This window comes from Citrus clementina, unplaced genomic scaffold (genome assembly GCF_000493195.1).
Source record: "Citrus clementina cultivar Clemenules unplaced genomic scaffold, Citrus_clementina_v1.0 scaffold_5, whole genome shotgun sequence".
Taxonomy (NCBI): Eukaryota; Viridiplantae; Streptophyta; class Magnoliopsida; order Sapindales; family Rutaceae; genus Citrus; species Citrus x clementina.
Window position 1 is genome coordinate 39,059,411 of NW_006262201.1, and position 18,231 is coordinate 39,077,641.

The 18,231-nt window shown below is 30.8% G+C and overlaps 1 protein-coding gene across 1 annotated transcript; it reads left to right on the top strand.

Annotated features, from left to right (window-relative positions):
* The first annotated feature begins 9,750 nt into the window (after window positions 1-9,750).
* Window positions 9,751-14,069, top strand: LOC18041724. Its single transcript, XM_006434463.2, has 9 exons — window positions 9,751-9,912; window positions 10,996-11,041; window positions 11,157-11,185; window positions 11,873-11,992; window positions 12,075-12,132; window positions 12,220-12,735; window positions 13,054-13,191; window positions 13,374-13,468; window positions 13,595-14,069. Exons 6-8 carry the CDS (start codon window positions 12,298-12,300, stop codon window positions 13,419-13,421), a joined length of 624 nt encoding a protein of 207 aa, XP_006434526.2. The 5' UTR covers window positions 9,751-9,912; window positions 10,996-11,041; window positions 11,157-11,185; window positions 11,873-11,992; window positions 12,075-12,132; window positions 12,220-12,297; the 3' UTR covers window positions 13,422-13,468; window positions 13,595-14,069.
* The last annotated feature ends 4,162 nt before the right edge of the window (window positions 14,070-18,231 follow it).

Here is an 18,231-nt window from a genome sequence, read left to right on the forward strand (position 1 = left end):
AACAGCTCATGAGTATATCACATCATTCAGGCTATAAATTTTATGTTCTAATATTAAAATATGAGTAATGATATAATCACAAACTCTTGTATAAATTTATTTTATATTTTCATTCAACTAATGAATTAATACCACATCAATTTGTACAAAATAAATTTATACAAGAGTTTATGACTGTATCATCACTCTTAAAATAAAAAAGGCGGTCGACCTCGGGTCCTCGCCCTCTTTCCCTTTTTATCAAACTTATACAATTAGGCACGTGAAGAGAAAAATATCATTGCAACTTTACGACCTTTTAGTTAAGGAACGACCAACCATTGTAATTATTTGAAGAGGATGCTATTATTAGAAAAAGAAGCCTCTAAAGTCTAAACATTAAATTAGTATATATTTTTAGTATTGCTAAAATTGTATGAACTTGTCGTCCAATTAAATGGGGAAGTATCAAATCATGTAAGTAAATAATGGAAATAATTGAACAATTGTTCTTCTGGCTCCAGAACCCTGCAAAATATTAAGCGAATTCATTATGTTTGGAAAAGAACAATAATAATCCAGTATACATAGTATAGTGAAAAAATCAGTAAATCCAGCGAGATATGAAAAAATAAAAATAAAAAGTAAAAAAAAAAAACCTCCAAAGAAATTAATCTAGATTTGCTTCAACTATATATATATATATATAGGAGGCTGTTCCAATCCGGGAGTCCCGGATTGGAACAGCACTCTATTAATTATTTTGGTTTGGCTGCACATGGGGGGCAGAGGTGACCAGCCTCCCTCCCGAACATTGGAACAGTATTCTATATATATATATATATATATATATATTCTATGAACTGAAAACATCTTAATAATAAAATGAATATTTTTCATGCCATTAATATATCAATAGAACTAAAATTATATATTAAAAAAAATTAATCAAGAGGATAAAGGATAAACAATTTATTTGACACCATGTACCAAATGCAATTTTATCATGTGAATGAAATTAAGAAGAAGCTGGTAAAGTGGAGTTCGTTTTGGTTGTCTTTTTCCTTTTTTATTTTTTCGTCTCAGGACAACGAAAATCCAGCTGTGCTTTCTTTCTAAGGAGGGCCCTAATCCAAACTCAAATGACTGGAAAATCTTGTAGCATGGTCGCGCTACTCTTCATTACATGATTTGGACAGAGGAGTCAAGTTTGGAATAAACAGTTTTGTTTATTTGGACAGATTACTAGCCGGTTCAATTTTGTCCAAACAAACTGTTGTCCAAAACCGCCAGTTATGCTTTCTTTCAAAACCGCCGATCATAGTAATTTCTTTCTAAGAAGGGTTTTTCTTCTCTGTAAGTGGTTTCGTGAAAGAGACACGAAAATGAAGTTAAAAGAGTTTGGGATGATGGGCCCTCCTTAGAAACCACTAATATTTCAGCAATCTTGCGTTTGATGTTGTCCAAACAAACTTATTTACTTCTTGAGTGGTGTTTCATTTATATGGTTGAAATATTAGTGGTTTGTATTTCAAGATTGCTGTTGTTGTTGGCCATAGTGTTGTCAAAAGCAGAAAGAAACGGCTCAAAAGATAGCCTATATCATTCAGAAACCCAGAAAAATGAAACACGCCATGCTGCGTCAGCCCTAGAATGAGTTACTTCTATTCTGTTGCTAATTATTTGTTTGTTTGCGTTTTGTTTTTTTGCATGCAATGGTTTCGTGTGAGAGAATATAAGTTATTGCTCTTAATTTTTATTCTAAAGAATTTTATAGAATCAAATTTCGACTTATATTCTTAAAGATATTCCATAATACATAATTATTGCATTATATGACAATAAATGGTGATTGTGATGTGTGGGCGATTCTGCCATAATAATGTTCTAAGTCAACACATAACGTAAAGATATGTTGGGCTGGGACAAGAAATGATATGCTCATATTACTCTTTTTTTTTTTTTTTTTCTAGTTTCTTTTCATTAAGCATCGGATAACAAGTAGCTAATCTCTTTCTTACTTATGCGAGCGAGATTCAATCCCTTATCTCTTGCTTCAATCCAAGATATTTTATCTCTTAAATTATTTGGCACCTCACAACTTGAGTTCACACTAATGTGTAACTATTATTGTTTGTTACTAACATTTAAAAATTTGGTTTTAAATTATTTGGCACCTCACAACTTGAGTCAAGGCAAATTTAATTCCAAGTTAAAGACAAGAGATTATGACCTTGAAAATTTCAACTGATCATGAGATAATTATATATTTTTGATCATTTAGTTTGCATTTATTCACCTTAATCCCTTATCATTAATGTATTATGTAGGAACATATGAGCTTAGTTGGGTAATTAGTCATTTTCTTGGACCATTTTGCTAATGGATTCACGAGAATGAAGGCACCGCTAATTGTGCCAGAAAATTTGGTATCATTTATTAACAGAAGTTGAATGAAAAAACACCAAATCTTGAAATTTTATTTGATTAAAAGTATTGATAAATATAATTTTAATCTGACTCATTCCTCAGTGTTACGAAGATGGTTATAATTATAATAAATATTTGAAGATGGTTAGAACTGAGTAAATTTCAGTGTTATATCCCTTTGCCAATTCCCAAATTTGAGTAGGACTCACAATTCTAATTCTAATTTTACAAAATAAACTTTATCAATGATTCTAATTTCTCAACTTGAGAAGTAAATGCACCATGAAAATTTATGATCACTCCCAAACTCTAGACACCGAAGTAGACTAGTAGGTGAAGAAAAGCATAACAAAAATATGCTGACCAATAGGAATCACACTAGTAATGCATTATTTTTTCTATCATTTCTTTTTATAGAAAAAAAAATCTTTTCGATAGATAAAAAAAAAATTCTTTTTTTGTAGATCACCCAAATAGATGGTACAAATTCAGATTGTTATAGGCCAAACTAAGATATCCGTTGCAGTAAATAACCGATTAAATTAAACTATTTCAAACGCTGAAAAAATTGAAAATATCTTTTAGTCTTATTTCTAAATTCAGTTAATTGTAAGTTTTAAAAATTTGAATTCATGATTGGTTTTTTTATTAAATAAAAAAATTTACAACCTCCACTGACTCAAAAAGCTTGAGCTTATCCGTGGCCAGTGGGTGAAAGTGGACGCGTTTGATTTCGATCTCTTATCCGTAACTCACTATCTACTAACTTGTTGCCCCGTCTGCTTGGACAGGGGCGGACGCCATGTAAAACTAAAGGGGTGCCATGGCCCCCTGGGTTTTAAAATATTTTGAGATTTTTGAATAAAATATGAATAATGTATACACTGATCCCTGTATAATTAAGTTTGACCCCCCCTTAAATTTATAAGTTTAAATTTGGCCCCCTTAAATTTCCTCCTGAGATCCGCCCCTGTGCGTGGAACCATTTTTGCTCCACAATGTTCTTATCTTTGTTATTTGTCCAATACTATAATCTAATTAATTAGTTTAATTGATAAACATTCTCATTTGTCATATTTAATCTGATTAATAATTTAACATCTTTTTAACATCACCGCTATGTATCCGCGTTCTGAGTTGGCATTGACTCACCAAAAGCTTGTGTCTGTTTTTCTAGCCGTCTACTTTTCTAATAAAACTTAAATAAAACGTATTCAAATTACCTTTTACGTTATGTGTTGACTTGGAACATTATTATGACAGTATCGCCCAAACATCACAATCACCATCTATTGTCATACAATACAATAACTTTCCTGCAATTGCAAGAACAAAAAAAAGATAAAAAAGGGGTGCTCATCACTTATCAGGATACACCAAGCCCTCCTTGTGTCTAGTTTCTTTATAGAACCAAATTTATACTTATATTCTTAAAGATATTCAAGATTTAATCAATAAAAGTCACAACTATCTGGAATTGGTACAAGACCAAAATTTATAATTTTTTTCGTACTAATTCATCAAGATATAATGAGTAAATCAATACTGACTGTTCTAGACCTAAACTATAAACTGTAAAACCATGAGGCTGAAGTAAACTCTTAAACAGATAAAACATGATTTTCACTGATATAGAGCAAATAAAACTTGATACACATGCTGCCACATCCCTTTCCAGGACCATAAATAAGTAACCCGTTAGCAAAATAAAATAAAATAACTTTTAGAAAAACACATGGGTCCCTTCACCAATTCATCAATACAATCACGTGCTTCCTAAATTGCTTTAAGCAAATCCCAAGAATCCCGCCGGACCACAATAACAATAACATAGAGGCTGAAGACAAGCACACATTACACAACACAAACTATTTAATATTGGTTTTTGCTACCTTATCGTTGCATGTAAGGTACAGTCTCTCACAAACTCAGATATAGATCTCATTTAGACCCACCAGCCTTGTGAGAGGCTGTACCTTACATGCAACGTAAGGTAGCAGCTCCCAATATTGATATTGGACTCAAACTTCACTTGTAAACAATTTTTTTTTTCCAACATATTAACAACGAACTGAATCCATATAAAGTTAATAGACTAATTTTTCTAATAATAATTACGAATCATCCAAATTAACCCCCAATCCAAGCATCAATTCAGAACCCAATCATATTGAGCGGAATTTTCTCTATAGCATACGAAAACCCCAATTTATAGTAAAAGAGTTAATAAGAAAATTACAGAGAAACATAAGATTTATACATACAAAATGCAATCAACAGTGAACGCGTTTGGTACATTTTTCACTAAAACAAGAGGGACTTTAAGCTCGCAGGAATCTCATTGTGTTGTGGACTTCACCATTCACAGGGATTTAGAGTTTGTTGGTTTGCTTGAAAAGTCATAGGCAATTTGGGTTTTCTTTGTGAAGGCGGTAAAACGTGTGTGTGTGAGATTCTTTTTAAGTCAATCCTAATAATGTTTTAAAAATTAAATAAATATTATTGATATAATTTAAGTGCATATGAATAAAACTAAAAAAAAATACAAACCAACAAGTCTATCTAACAAAGATATTAATTAATACATTAATGTGCTTTATGTTTATGAATAATCACTTCATAATATTTTAGATCCAAATTAGTAAAATGAGAAAGATTAATTTAAACATTTAATAAATTACAACTGATGTTATAGCAGTTTATAATATTCAGATGTTCAGTTATAAGATAATTTTGATAGGAATCATATATAAAATCATATATAATTCTTATTTAGTTGATAATACACTTTTGTCACAAAGTTAGACATATAAGCTAGTTATTACAAAATTTATAGTTTACATTTTCATACAATGAAAGAGTTTCAATTTCACACAAATAAAAAAAAAAAATTTAAGTACATGTCTACATAAATTGAATATGCCTATGCCTATTATTGATTCTAAATATCAAAACATAAATGGTTAGTGCTAGGATGAATAATTTCTTCTTGTTTGAATCAATATCCTTTTCACGAAAATAGTTATTAGGCTTTCTTTTTGCTAGGAAACTTATATTTGTAACATTTTGGTCTATATAAATTACGCATACATGTATTGGATTGATTGTCTCAATACTTTAGAATCAATTTTTATCCAGAACAATGTACTGTTTATAAAAAGACGTTAACTGACATTTAATGAAAATAATTAATTCAATTAATTGAATTCGTATGAGACATTTTATCTCCTTAACTATTTATTGATATTTCTCATAATTTATAGATGATTTCTTGTCAGCAATATTCTATTTCATGGTTATACTGATGAATGATGATTTTATTATTTATATCTTTTATGCTATTTAAATATTTTATAAGCTTTACGACAAATAAAGATTGATGGGCTAACTGACTTAAAAAAAACAGCTACCAAATAATTCAATAATTTTATACACACTTTTGGGACTAAAGTCTTCAGTCATTGTATTCATTCAAAATTTTCATCCTCCATTGGTGTAGATGGGCGCAGAATATAATTAGAGCGCGGAGAGGAGGCGCCAAAATATGCTTCTAATTTAACGTTAGTCGCCAAATTTATTTCATATTGTGATTAAGAATAATAGTCGCACTATATTTTCTCGACCTAATTGAAATACGTGATATAGTAACGAATAAAACTAGTCACCGAACAATACAGAAATACTTTTTTTTAACATATTTAAATTTTATTTGGTAACTGTAAGCTATAGTCGTTCCATAATCTTTATTGTAACAATGTCATTTAGACAAGGAAAGCAGATAAATAAATATCATCTTGAGATGACTAATTCCTAATATAGTCTCCCATTATACTCTAGTATGTGACTAACAATATTAGTCACCACAGTTTCTACACCTGATTTGATTATATTCAGCGATTGTTTGTTTTAGTTGCTTAAGCACTCCGATTGCAACTAAATATGTTGGTTTTTGAACCCAATTCCCATAATAAATGTATACCGTCTGTGACTAAATATAAATTTGGCACGGAAAAGCGTATTGAATGACTATACTATTACTTTATAGTCATCCAAAATTAATGATGATAAAAAAAATAATCATTCGTTTGAAAAACGTTTCGGCCATATACGGTGACTGTATTATTTAGTGGTAAAAACATATGTTTCAGTGACTACTATGTCAGTCGTTGATGGCATTTATTCAGTATGGAAATGTGATGTCGCTTGAAGTATCAATCGATAAGCTTCTTACTGAGACTAATTGACTATTTGTCACATAATGTGGTCTTTAAGGACTAAGTAAAGAGTCATAGAATATGGATGATAGTGGCAAAAAAATTCAGAGCATTCGGCAGCAAATGGTGCGACTAAATATTTACGTTAGTCATGGAATAATCTATTACGTGACTAAATATTTAATAGTCATAAAATAGTTGGTCACAAAAACACAATTTTGTTGTAATGAATGTTTGTTTGTATGTAATGCGGATGCGGTCCCCGTACATATATTATACATATATTATTATTATTATTATTATAATAATAATAATAATAATAATAATAATAATAATAATAATAATAATAAAAAAAATAAAATAAAATAAATAATGATAAGAGCACTTTATAGGTTAAGAGTTTATTCCGAATCACATCATAATAATCTATTGTCACGTGTTTCCATGATCCGATCATCTATAATCTAGGCTACGATACGAAGATGAATCATATCCTGAATTTTCAAAAACACGTAGTTGAAAAAGTTAACCGCAAATCTCGGGTACCAGCATTCTCACGCCCATTGAAACGGAATCTAACTAGTTTTGTCAGCCATATACAGGTGTGGTCTCAAAAGGCGTATATCATATTATTACAGCCACACGATTCCCTCTAAAATACTCTTAAATCCCAATTTATAAACAGTCACCCTGAAAAAAAATTAAATATAATGTACTCTAGTGTTTCTAGTTACACCTATTTGAATATTGTTTTTTTACAATCATGAAACTCCTCACTTTCATAAAATTTGAGACAATCTGAAATATGAAAAAGATACACACTAATATAGCGTATGAAAACATATATATATATATTTTTTTTATTCATCTTCTAACTTATTCACAAATTATATCTTAGAAAAATCCCATATATATTACCAGGTCTCTTTTTTCAAAATTTTTGATGCCCAACCTCATGTAAATTAATCTTTTATTAAATTGTTGTTAGATTCCTCGTTGTACTTGATAAATAATGATTCCAATTTCAGTATACAAATCCTTATTTAAAATATCAGTGAACGTATATATCCTTGTCAAGAAGAAGTTGAAACACACATATAGAATTGGTTAGCTTAATTGTCTTGTCATGTTTGGTCGTCAAAAGGAATTGGCCATTTTTGGCCCAGTAATTCAAATGACTGTTTTGCGATTGTCTTAACGAAAAAACAAAGCACGCACAATTTGACAAGAGCATAAATTGGTTAAAAGAGGATATGAATATTAAAGTTTGCAACTCCACCAACACCCTTACGAAATCTTTATTTGGATAGCGGTCTCTTTATATTATGTTTACTTATTTGAGTGAAAGTGAATAGTATAGATTCATTCTACTCTAGTGTTTGTTTTTAAATTTTAAAAGAGAAGCGAGAATCTCATTCATAAAGGCCCATCCCTTTTTGGACTGGGGACTAGGGAGTGGGAATCCACTTCCCCATTTTTTTTCTTACTTTTATTTTATTTAATATAACATAATTATATTTAGTAAAATAAAATAAATAATATTATATTTATTTAAGTAATATTATTATATTATTTTATAAATTACATTTATTAAAAATAATAATATTAAACTTGTTTAAATATAATATTATCACATTTAGTTGAAAATAATAATTTACATTGATTTTAAGTTAAAATTACTTTAAAATAATAATATTATATTCATGGAGAATTAATAATATTACAATATACTACCTTTATTTGAAAATATAATATTATAATATATTTTTTAAAAAATAGTAGTATTATTTTTATTTAATATTAGTAATTACTAATAATAAATATTTTATTATAAGAAAATATTAATTTTGTACTATATTATCAATAATAATGTTTCATTTGTGTTGCTCTTATCAATAATTTTTATTCACATAATTAAAATAAATTAATAAAAATTTGTGATTTACATAATTAAGAATATTAATTATTATTATTAATTTATAGATATAATAAAGTAAATAATTTATTTTTTAAATATATTTTTTTATTAATTTTGTAATTAACAACTACAATTCTTTAAATAAGAGTAAAATTATAATTTGAAATCATTTACTCCAAATCCAAAATAATGTAAATACATAAATTAAATTTTAATTTCAATTGCATACTGCGGTTCCCATGTAAGTAAACAACATATTCTATCTCCCACTTCACGCTCCCAATCTCAAAATTCTCACTCGTCAAGCTATATTTTAGATTTACGATTAAGTGTAGAATTAAACTAATTTTTGAGACAAAATATCATTACGTTTGACAAAATTAAATTATATTAAGTTGGATTATATTTGGTGCTGACTTATATTTGGTACAGTATTTGATTAGATTTAAATAAAGTTCAATAATATTTAAGTCAATATTTGAACCTAAAAGTAGCTTTAACTTAAATACTATTTAACTTCATTTAAATATAATCTAATCTAATCTAATCTAAAATTGCACCAAATATATGGCATCACTACATATAATCTAACCTAACCTAATCTAATCTCAATACCCAATCAAATCTAAATCAGGATGCCAAACGTCATCAAATACAAAAGTTTTGTCCTTCAGAGTAAAATAAAAAATAAAAGTGAAAGACCCAGCATCTGTTGGTATACATACATATAAATTAATTGAAGGAGAATAAAGCACGTTGATTGATGGCTTCTCGTTGGGTGGAATGATTGAATCGAAAAGACAAATGACGTTCCTTATTCAGAAAGACAAAAGAGGGATACTCGTATATCGACTCCTACTAATACCAGCTTAGAAACACGGGTCCGCTTGTAATACAGCGTTTGTATCTCATACAGCTGAATTCAATATTTTATTAAAAAAAATGACAACCGTTAGATAGAAGTAAATACATCCAATGGTTAATATGTGTGATAACTCATTTTGGCGACCGAATATGGCAGTGATTATTTCATCAATTAACTTAACTAAAAAATCACAGCCGTTGGATTGTCTCTCTCTCCATCATAATAAAAGCTTTCGCATTCTCCCTCCTATTGTTTTCTCCCACATCCAGAATTTTGGATGATAAGAACTTGTTATTCAAGAGTATTCACCACCCATCACAGCAAAGAGCAAAGATGTAGCCGAAGGAGTGCCGTTTATTCAAGCTTACTCGATCTGTCACTCTCACTTCAATTCGTCGCTCAACTTCTCGAGGGCATCTTCAGTTCGTCACTCACAGCTTCAAATTTTCACTCTCGTCAATCACCTCTCTTGCTGTACCTCTCTCTTATGTCTCCCAACAATTTCGGTGAGCTCTCTCTCTAATTTAATATATGATAAAAAATCTTATCATGTCATTTAAATATGCTTGAAGTTTCAGTTTAGTTTATTATTATTACTTGAAATTTTGAGATGATTTCCAGGGATTGATAATTGAAAGATAATTGGTAGGGCTTTTGTTTTTTTGTTTTTTTATCTTGAGATTATGTTTTTCACAAAAAGGAAAAAAAAAAAAAGAGGTTGCACTATCTAGCATCAAGCAACTGCAAGTAATGGGGTTTGTTTTGATGAGCTGCGAATTGGGGCTTCTCACTTTCTTGAATTATCTTCAATATAAGTGGAAAGGGATTTCTTCTCTCCAAAAAATTATTGTATATTTCCTTTTAAATTCTAGATTGACATGTAGCCGATTTTTGATGTTTGAAGGATTTTATTAAAGAATGTGCTGCTGCCAGTGGCATGAATTAATGTAGTCTCGCTAGTATTCCTGATTTGGGGTAATGATGTAATTGAACGATTATATTTCTATTATTCTTATATTTGAATCCAGTGATATTGTGGTGGTTTTATGATAATATTCTATCGTTTTGTGCCACAAATCAGCCAATGAGTTGGGTATGTGCTGGGTATATGCTGTATGGGGTTGTTGTTGAATTTACTGGACCTTGGATGTGATTCTTGCCGTGTTTATAAGAAATAGACAAATGTCTTTCTATGGTAATAGAATTGTCTAAGTTGCATTACGATAAATGTTAAGTAACTATGCTTTGTAACCTTAAACCTTTATTTGTAAGACTTGGTGTACTTGACTGTGAAAGAATGTTAAATGTTGACTTATTTTCATTGGTGAAGATAAATGAAGTTAGGAAAGGTTTGTAATCACTATAACCGAGACAATTTCTTGGGTAGACTTGTAATAATTTTATTCATGGCATGTAATTTGTTTTTATCAGAGGGCATGTTTGCTTGTAGTCTCAAATCTAGGGTAATATTTAAAATAAGTTCTGCAATATATGTTTTGCTATTTTTTATTTTTTATTTTTATTTTAATTGGTTTTAGTATTACTTGGAGGGGAATTCTGATCTGCTGAAGTTTATGAAGCTGGTGCAGCAAGCAGGCCTTTATCTTAATCTTACAATTGGCCCTTACGATTGTGGTAAGTGGAATTTTGTGTAAGTTACAACAATATAATTTTTTGAAAAGAGCCGACAAGACGCTCTATTTTCTTCTGTTTTTTTGGAATGTTGAGCAAAACTTTTCTTTATTCTCAGGGGCCCTGTTTTGCTGAAGTACATTCCAGGTATCAATCCCTCTGATATACCATCCCTTTATTAGGTGTTTATAATAATTCATGGGTTTTGTCATATTGGTTTCAATGCATTGGTTTTGATATTGGTTACAGCCCATCAGCCCCTACTCCTCTTTCCCAGCAGCCTTCAATGCTTTTTTTTTATAATTTTTTTTAAGCATTGTACTTTGATTCACGGTGAAATTTGTTTGTATGATGCTAAGTTGAGGACATGATAATAGTCATGATTTTATTGTATGCAGCAAAGATAAATGTCCATAAAATTTTATGTTGTTGAAATAATAAGATTTCGCTAATTTTGTAGTAAGAAATGAGGGCTATTGATCCCTTCCGTTTATTATATTCAATTTTTTTTTCACTCTTTCATTCATTTATTGTGAAGTGTGTTTAGGTATTAGTCATGGGCAAAGGTAAAGATCTTTACTTTGGTATTTTTGTCTTCTTGTGCTTCATTGGTATAAATGAGGAAAAAAAGCCAAAAATAAAATAAAATTATAATATTTGCATGAATTCCATCATCTATGGTATGTTGAATAGATTAAAAAGCAAGGAGTACAGTGATGGAATAGCAGGCGGGGGAACTATTTTTTTTTAAAAAAATATAATACATATTGATGGAATAATTATCCTTCCCTTAATTATCTAAAATTTTTCTTTTGGAAGAATACAAATGGACAGTCAGCAACGAAAGCGTAAACGACAACCAGGGGGCTTACAGAAAAAAAGTGCTCCTATTCTAAGAGCAAATGGTCAGGACGCAGTTCCAACGTCCTCAACTTATGGATTTGTCTCTTACTTGTAAGTAGTCATTGTGACTTACCTATCGACAAATAAACACGTCGATACCAGATAACACTAATTAGATGTTATGGTTTTGCAGCATTGAAGAAGTTAAGCGGTTGAGAAGTGAAAATTCAGATTTATCCGTTACGCTTGGGGTTAGTATATTCATTAAATGTAGCATGTACATCTATTATTTTGTGGGTTTTTTATGTTTTAAAACATATGCATTACCTTTTTTACAGTTACGAAAACATATTGGGAAAACCTACAAAGAACTTCCTCCCGAACAAAAGGCAAGGTACAAAAGGAGAGATGAAAGGATGGGTAATTCGGGTAATTCAAACTCACATTCTGGTGACAATGAAATAGTGGAAACTAAGTGTGTACCTGAGCGGTTTTGTGCGCTGGGTAAGAGTTTATCGGAAGAGAAGAAAAAAGCAATAAGAGAAATAGGATTTGAAAGCCTGCTTGAACTCAGATGTGGCAAGCTGAAGAGGAAGTTATGCCATTGGTTTGTTAATCAGTTTAAACCTGAAAGGAATATAATTGAACTTCATGGTCAGAAATTAGAACTTTGTCCCAAAATGTTTTCGAAAATCATGGGCGTAAAAGATGGAGGTATGGCCATTAAGATTAATGGTGCAAGTGATCATATTGATGAAGTGCGACGTATTTTCAAACCAACAGTTAAAGGGATTCGCATCCGCACGCTCGAGGAACTAATAGAGCAATTAGATGAAGCCAACAAGATTTTCAAGGTTTGTGGATAACTCAATTACAGCGCTTGTAATTGCTTACAATTGATTGTGTTTTAAATTATGAATCTTTGTGCATAACCCCCGTTTAATCTATAGTATTTGTAATTGTAGTTGTATGAAACACTTGAACTTATTTTTAAAAATGTGCACACTTAAGCTATTTATGTAGCTTCTTAATGCTTGCAACCGTTCACGATGTTGATTACATAAAGTTTTTTGCAGGTTGCATTTACCTTATTTGCTATAGCGACATTGTTATGTCCAATAGGCAGTTATATTTCAACGTTGTTTCTTCATCCCATCATGTTGTTCATGCAGATCTTTTATCTCCATAATGTTGCATATGACAACATTCAGCCCGATAGGAATATACTTCCCATCACATTCTGGAACGAATCAAGGATCAAGAAGTTCATGAAGTGGCTTAGATCCAAAGGAGGGATTGGAAGCGATAAGTTAATCTCTTCTTGTAGGGTGCTTAGTTGAATTGAAAACAGAATTAGTTGCATTATGTAGTATAGGCATAAATTCATTATCTATGTCAATTCATTCATAGTTTGACTCCAAATGGAGTAATAGATCACCATTAATTTTTGGTAATCGATTCACTTTTTTAAATTTTCAAATCTATCGTCAAGCTGGTCTACCACAACAGCCAAATGATTTTGATTGCGGCTACTATGTGATGAAGTATATGGATAGTCCTTGTATTGTTGTCCATGACTCTTATCAGGTTTGTACAGTTGTATCTTATTGGTGTATAATATCTTTTCTGTATTAGATTAACAAATAAGGATTTATATCAGCAGGATGAGGATCGACTTTTTAAAAAAGGTTATTTTTTTTTTAACTTTTTCAGCATGACTCGGATCACGCTTGCCTTCTTCTAGCTCTTTATTTGGTGCAATCTCCGCTTAAGAAGATTAAGTGTCGACTTATTCAAGAAGCGCGCAAGTTATAGGTTGACTGTGCAGTCTTTTTTTTTTTTGTTTGCCGAACCATTTTGTAGCATTGTAGCAACGTTAGGGTAAAAGGTTGGCAAATTTTTTGTGATGCCACCCCATTTGTTGGTATTTTGTATAGCAACTACTGTTGTTGTAGAATCCGCGAGTTCACTAACCTAGTTAGCTGATGGGTGGCCCTCTTATTTTTTGGCTGAGGGTGCTTATTTTACAAACATGTGTGTTCCGGCAAGATTACAATTACTGCGCAGGCGTATAGCAACTGTGATGGCCCTATTATTTTTTGTATATGTGAGGGTGTTTATTTAGTAAGAAATTGTACATGTAATGGTTAATCAATTGATGTGTACGCTTCTGTACAAGTTTTCTGTTTTCTTGATTTCAGTTTTTTCTTTTTGCTTGATTTCAGTTTTTTCTTTTTTAAGTGCAAGATTAAATAGTGGACAATTTGGAATTGTTGTTTGGCTGTTGGGAAATGAGAAAGGACAATGAAAAACTAAACTCGGCACCAATTGGTTATGTGGAATAAAATGAGTATTACAGGTTTGTCCAACTAAAGGCCCCTTCGGTTTCTGATCTTGAAAACCTTGTTCAAGAATTTGAAAACAGGTGGGGAGAAGAATATGTTCTTGTTAAACAAATAAGCCTTTGGATAGATAGATTTAAAGCACATGTCAAACAGTTTACCATTTTTTAAATGCTCGTTTTCTACACACCAGAGACTACAATGTATGTTTTTCGAAACTTAAGAATTCTTCTCAATTTTAAGTTAAATTAGCATATTTTTTCATAAATAAATATAACTAAAAATATTTTTCGTTCTGTTCATTTGACCAAAAATGCCTCATTTGACGCCTGGAGGGGTTGGAGACAACAGTGAAATAGCTTAAAATTTTTAGTTTTTTATTGGTTTTTATATTAAATAGTTTGAATAGAAAATATTATTTGACAATTTAAGTGTTGGTTTTTTCGTTCTCTTAAAATTGTTGGCTTAAATGGCGAAGAAATCATTAATTTTGATGATAACAATTACATGAAAAAACGATAATTTAGTATATTTATTTAAAGGTAAACTTTCTACCCTAACTAAAATCAAGCTCAAGGCATAAATGATCAATGAGAGCTATAAAAAGGGTACGACGAGTTATAAAGAGGGTACCAACTCGAATAATTCACTTTTTCATACTCCTAATGCTAATACACTTTACTGTGTACACGACTTTGTATCTTAAAAGCTCAAGGCTTCCTTTCATAATCTCTATAACAAATTATCAATTTTCATTGTATAAAGTTGTATATTTTACCAGGCAAATTATTTAATCAAAATGAGTATTTGAAAATTTACGGACCACATCAACAAGATTTCAGTTTTTTAGCTCCTTACGTGTTATTTTTAAACGCTCAAAAAGGACCTATACGAAAATAATTGAATATACTCGTTCAAAGTATAATTACAAAAATTAGTGCTCATGGACACAAAGTTTGCGGCTTACCTCTTCCTGTGAAGCGGCTAGCCGCATGTACATCACTTTTTGTAACCCATTCCAGAAACATAGCGGCTACCCGCCTTCATTTCGCGGCTAGCCGCATGTGCTACGCTTTTGATAACTCATTCCCAAACATAGCGGCTACCCTCCTTCCACTGTCTTCCTCCTCAATTTTTTAGCGGTCTCTCTCCCCACTCACTCTCGCTGAAAATTGTGCACTTCTTACACATTTTGTCTCCAAATTCACTCTCCGAAACCATTTTCCATCCATTTTACCTCAATTATCAACTCCCAAACTCTCATTGCATATACACGCACGACTGCCTTATGGGAGAAAATGGAACGAAAGCTTCGAATTAATCCAACGAAGAATTCAAATTACTTGGAATCTCAATGCAAATATTGGTACATGTAGGCATTTAGTAGGAATATTGAATGCAAAATCAATGGACCAATAAGTTGAAACAAGCAAACCAAAAATTGAGACAACTGAACTGAACCAAGAAAATATTTTAGATATTTAACCCACATCATTCAATTTTAATCCAATTACTGGGAACACGGAACGCAAAACATTTGCAACTGCAATTGAAAATACATCAACCGAAAAATGGAGAAACCACAACCGAAAATAGTGATCCACTTAACCAAAAAAAAATTCTAAAAAACCTAGTATGTAACCTTATTAACTGGAAATTTGACGACCGAATAGGAATAATTAACGTAAAACTAGAGAAAACGTTAGTTCAAACACATTAACCATTAAAAAACCTGATATGTAACCTTATTAACTGGTAATTTGAAGATGGAATATGAATAATTAACGTAAAACTAGAGAAAACGTTACTTGAAATGCATTAACCATTAATAGGGAACTTAGAACGAAAACTTGGAACAGATCGAACGAAAAATTCAAATTACTTGGAATATGACATTATATATTGCTACTCGACGAACTTAGTAGGAATACCGAACGCAAAATTTTCGAATTAATAAGTTAAAACTATGAACAAAAAAATGAAACATATTAACCAAAAACCGAGACAATCAAACCAAGATATAGGTTAATGATATTTAACGCACGTAGTTGAAATTTTACCGAATTAACTAAAATCAAGAACGCAAAGCCTATGAAACTACAATTGAAATACAACAACCAAAAATGGAGAAAGACCAACCAAAATTGGTTACCAACGTAACCAAAATAAATTCCTACTAACCTCTAACCTGCTACTTAACCTTCAGAACTGGAATTTAAACGTATTAGTTGGAATATTTAACGTAAAACACAGGAGAAAACTTTAATTGAAACACACTAACCATTAAAAGAGAAAGTAGAACGTGAACTTGGAACGATCCAACGAAAAATTCAAAATGACTTGGAATATCACAACAGATTTTGGTACCTGACGAACTTACTACGAATATTAAACGCAAAATAATTGAACCAATAAGTTGAAACATGTTAACAAAAATGTGAGAATTATTTACCCCAAACCGAGACAAATCAAACCAAGAAAAATATTAATGATATTTAACCCATGCAATTGAAATTTCGGCAAATTAACTGAAATCCAGAACGTAAAACCTATGAAATTTTAATTGAAATATGGCAACCACAATTGGAGAAAGAGCAACCAAAATTGGTGATCCACATAACCAAAATAAATTTCTAAAACCCAAACCTGGTACCAAACCTTAATAACTGGAATCTCAACGAGTTAATTGGAATATTTAACGTAAAATTTGAGATAATATTAGTTGAAATATATGAACGATTGAGGGAGAAAGTAGAACGCAAAGTTGGAACATATCCAACAAAAAATTCAAATGACTTGGAATCTAACAACAAATATTGGTACTTGATGAATTTACCGGAAATAGCGAACGCAAAATTAGTGAACCGATAAGTTGAAACATGTTAACCAAAAAGTGAAAATTATGAACCAAAACCGACACAAATCACACCAAGAAAATTGTTAATGATATTTAACCAAAATATTTATAAATTTGCCGAATTAACTGGAATAAGGAACGCAAACCCTGTGAAACAATAATTGAAATACAGCAACCAAAAATGGAGAAAGACCAATCAAAATTGGTTACCAACGTAACCAAAATAAATATCTACAAACCAAACCTGGTACTTAACCTTGGGAACTGGAATTTAAACGAGTTAATTGGAATATTTAATGTAAAATAGGAGAAAACGTTAGCTGAAACCCACTAACCATTAAAAGAGAAAGTTGAACACGAACTTGGAACAAAAAATTCAAAATGACTTGAAATATCACAACAGATGTTGGCACCTGACGAAGTTACTAGGAATATTAAACGTAAAATCAGTGAATCAATAAGTTGAAACATGTTAACAAAAATGTGAGAATTATTTACCTCAAACCGAGACAAATCAAACCAAGAAAAATGTTAATGATATTTAACCCATGCAATTGAAATTTCAGCAAATTAACTGAAATCCAGAACGTAAAACCTGTGAAATTTTAATTGAAATACGGCAACCACCATTGGAGAAAGAGCAACCAAAATTGGTGATTTACATAACCAAAATAAATTTCTAGAAACCAAACTTGGTACCAAACCTTAATAACTGAAATCGCAACTATTTAATTGGAATATTTAACGTAAAACTTGAGATAATTTAGTTGAAATATATGAACCATTAAGAGAGAAAGTAGAACGAAAACTTGGAACATATCCAACGAAAAATTCAAATGACTTGGAATCTAACAACAAATATTGGTACTTGATGAATTTAGCGGAAATAACGAACGCAAAAGTAAGGACCAATAAGTTGAAAAATATGAAGCTATTAATGGAGAAGCATTACCAAAACTTGGAACTGATCAAACAAAAAAATTAATATCGTTATCTAACCTATAAAATTGGAAGCTTCACAAATTAGTTGAAATGTTAGACGTACAACTAGTGAAATAATAGTTGAAATATTGAAACCAAATGTGGAGAAATTTTTACCCATTTTTTAAATTAATCTAACAAGAAATGGTTTTATTTCGAATTTAACCCAA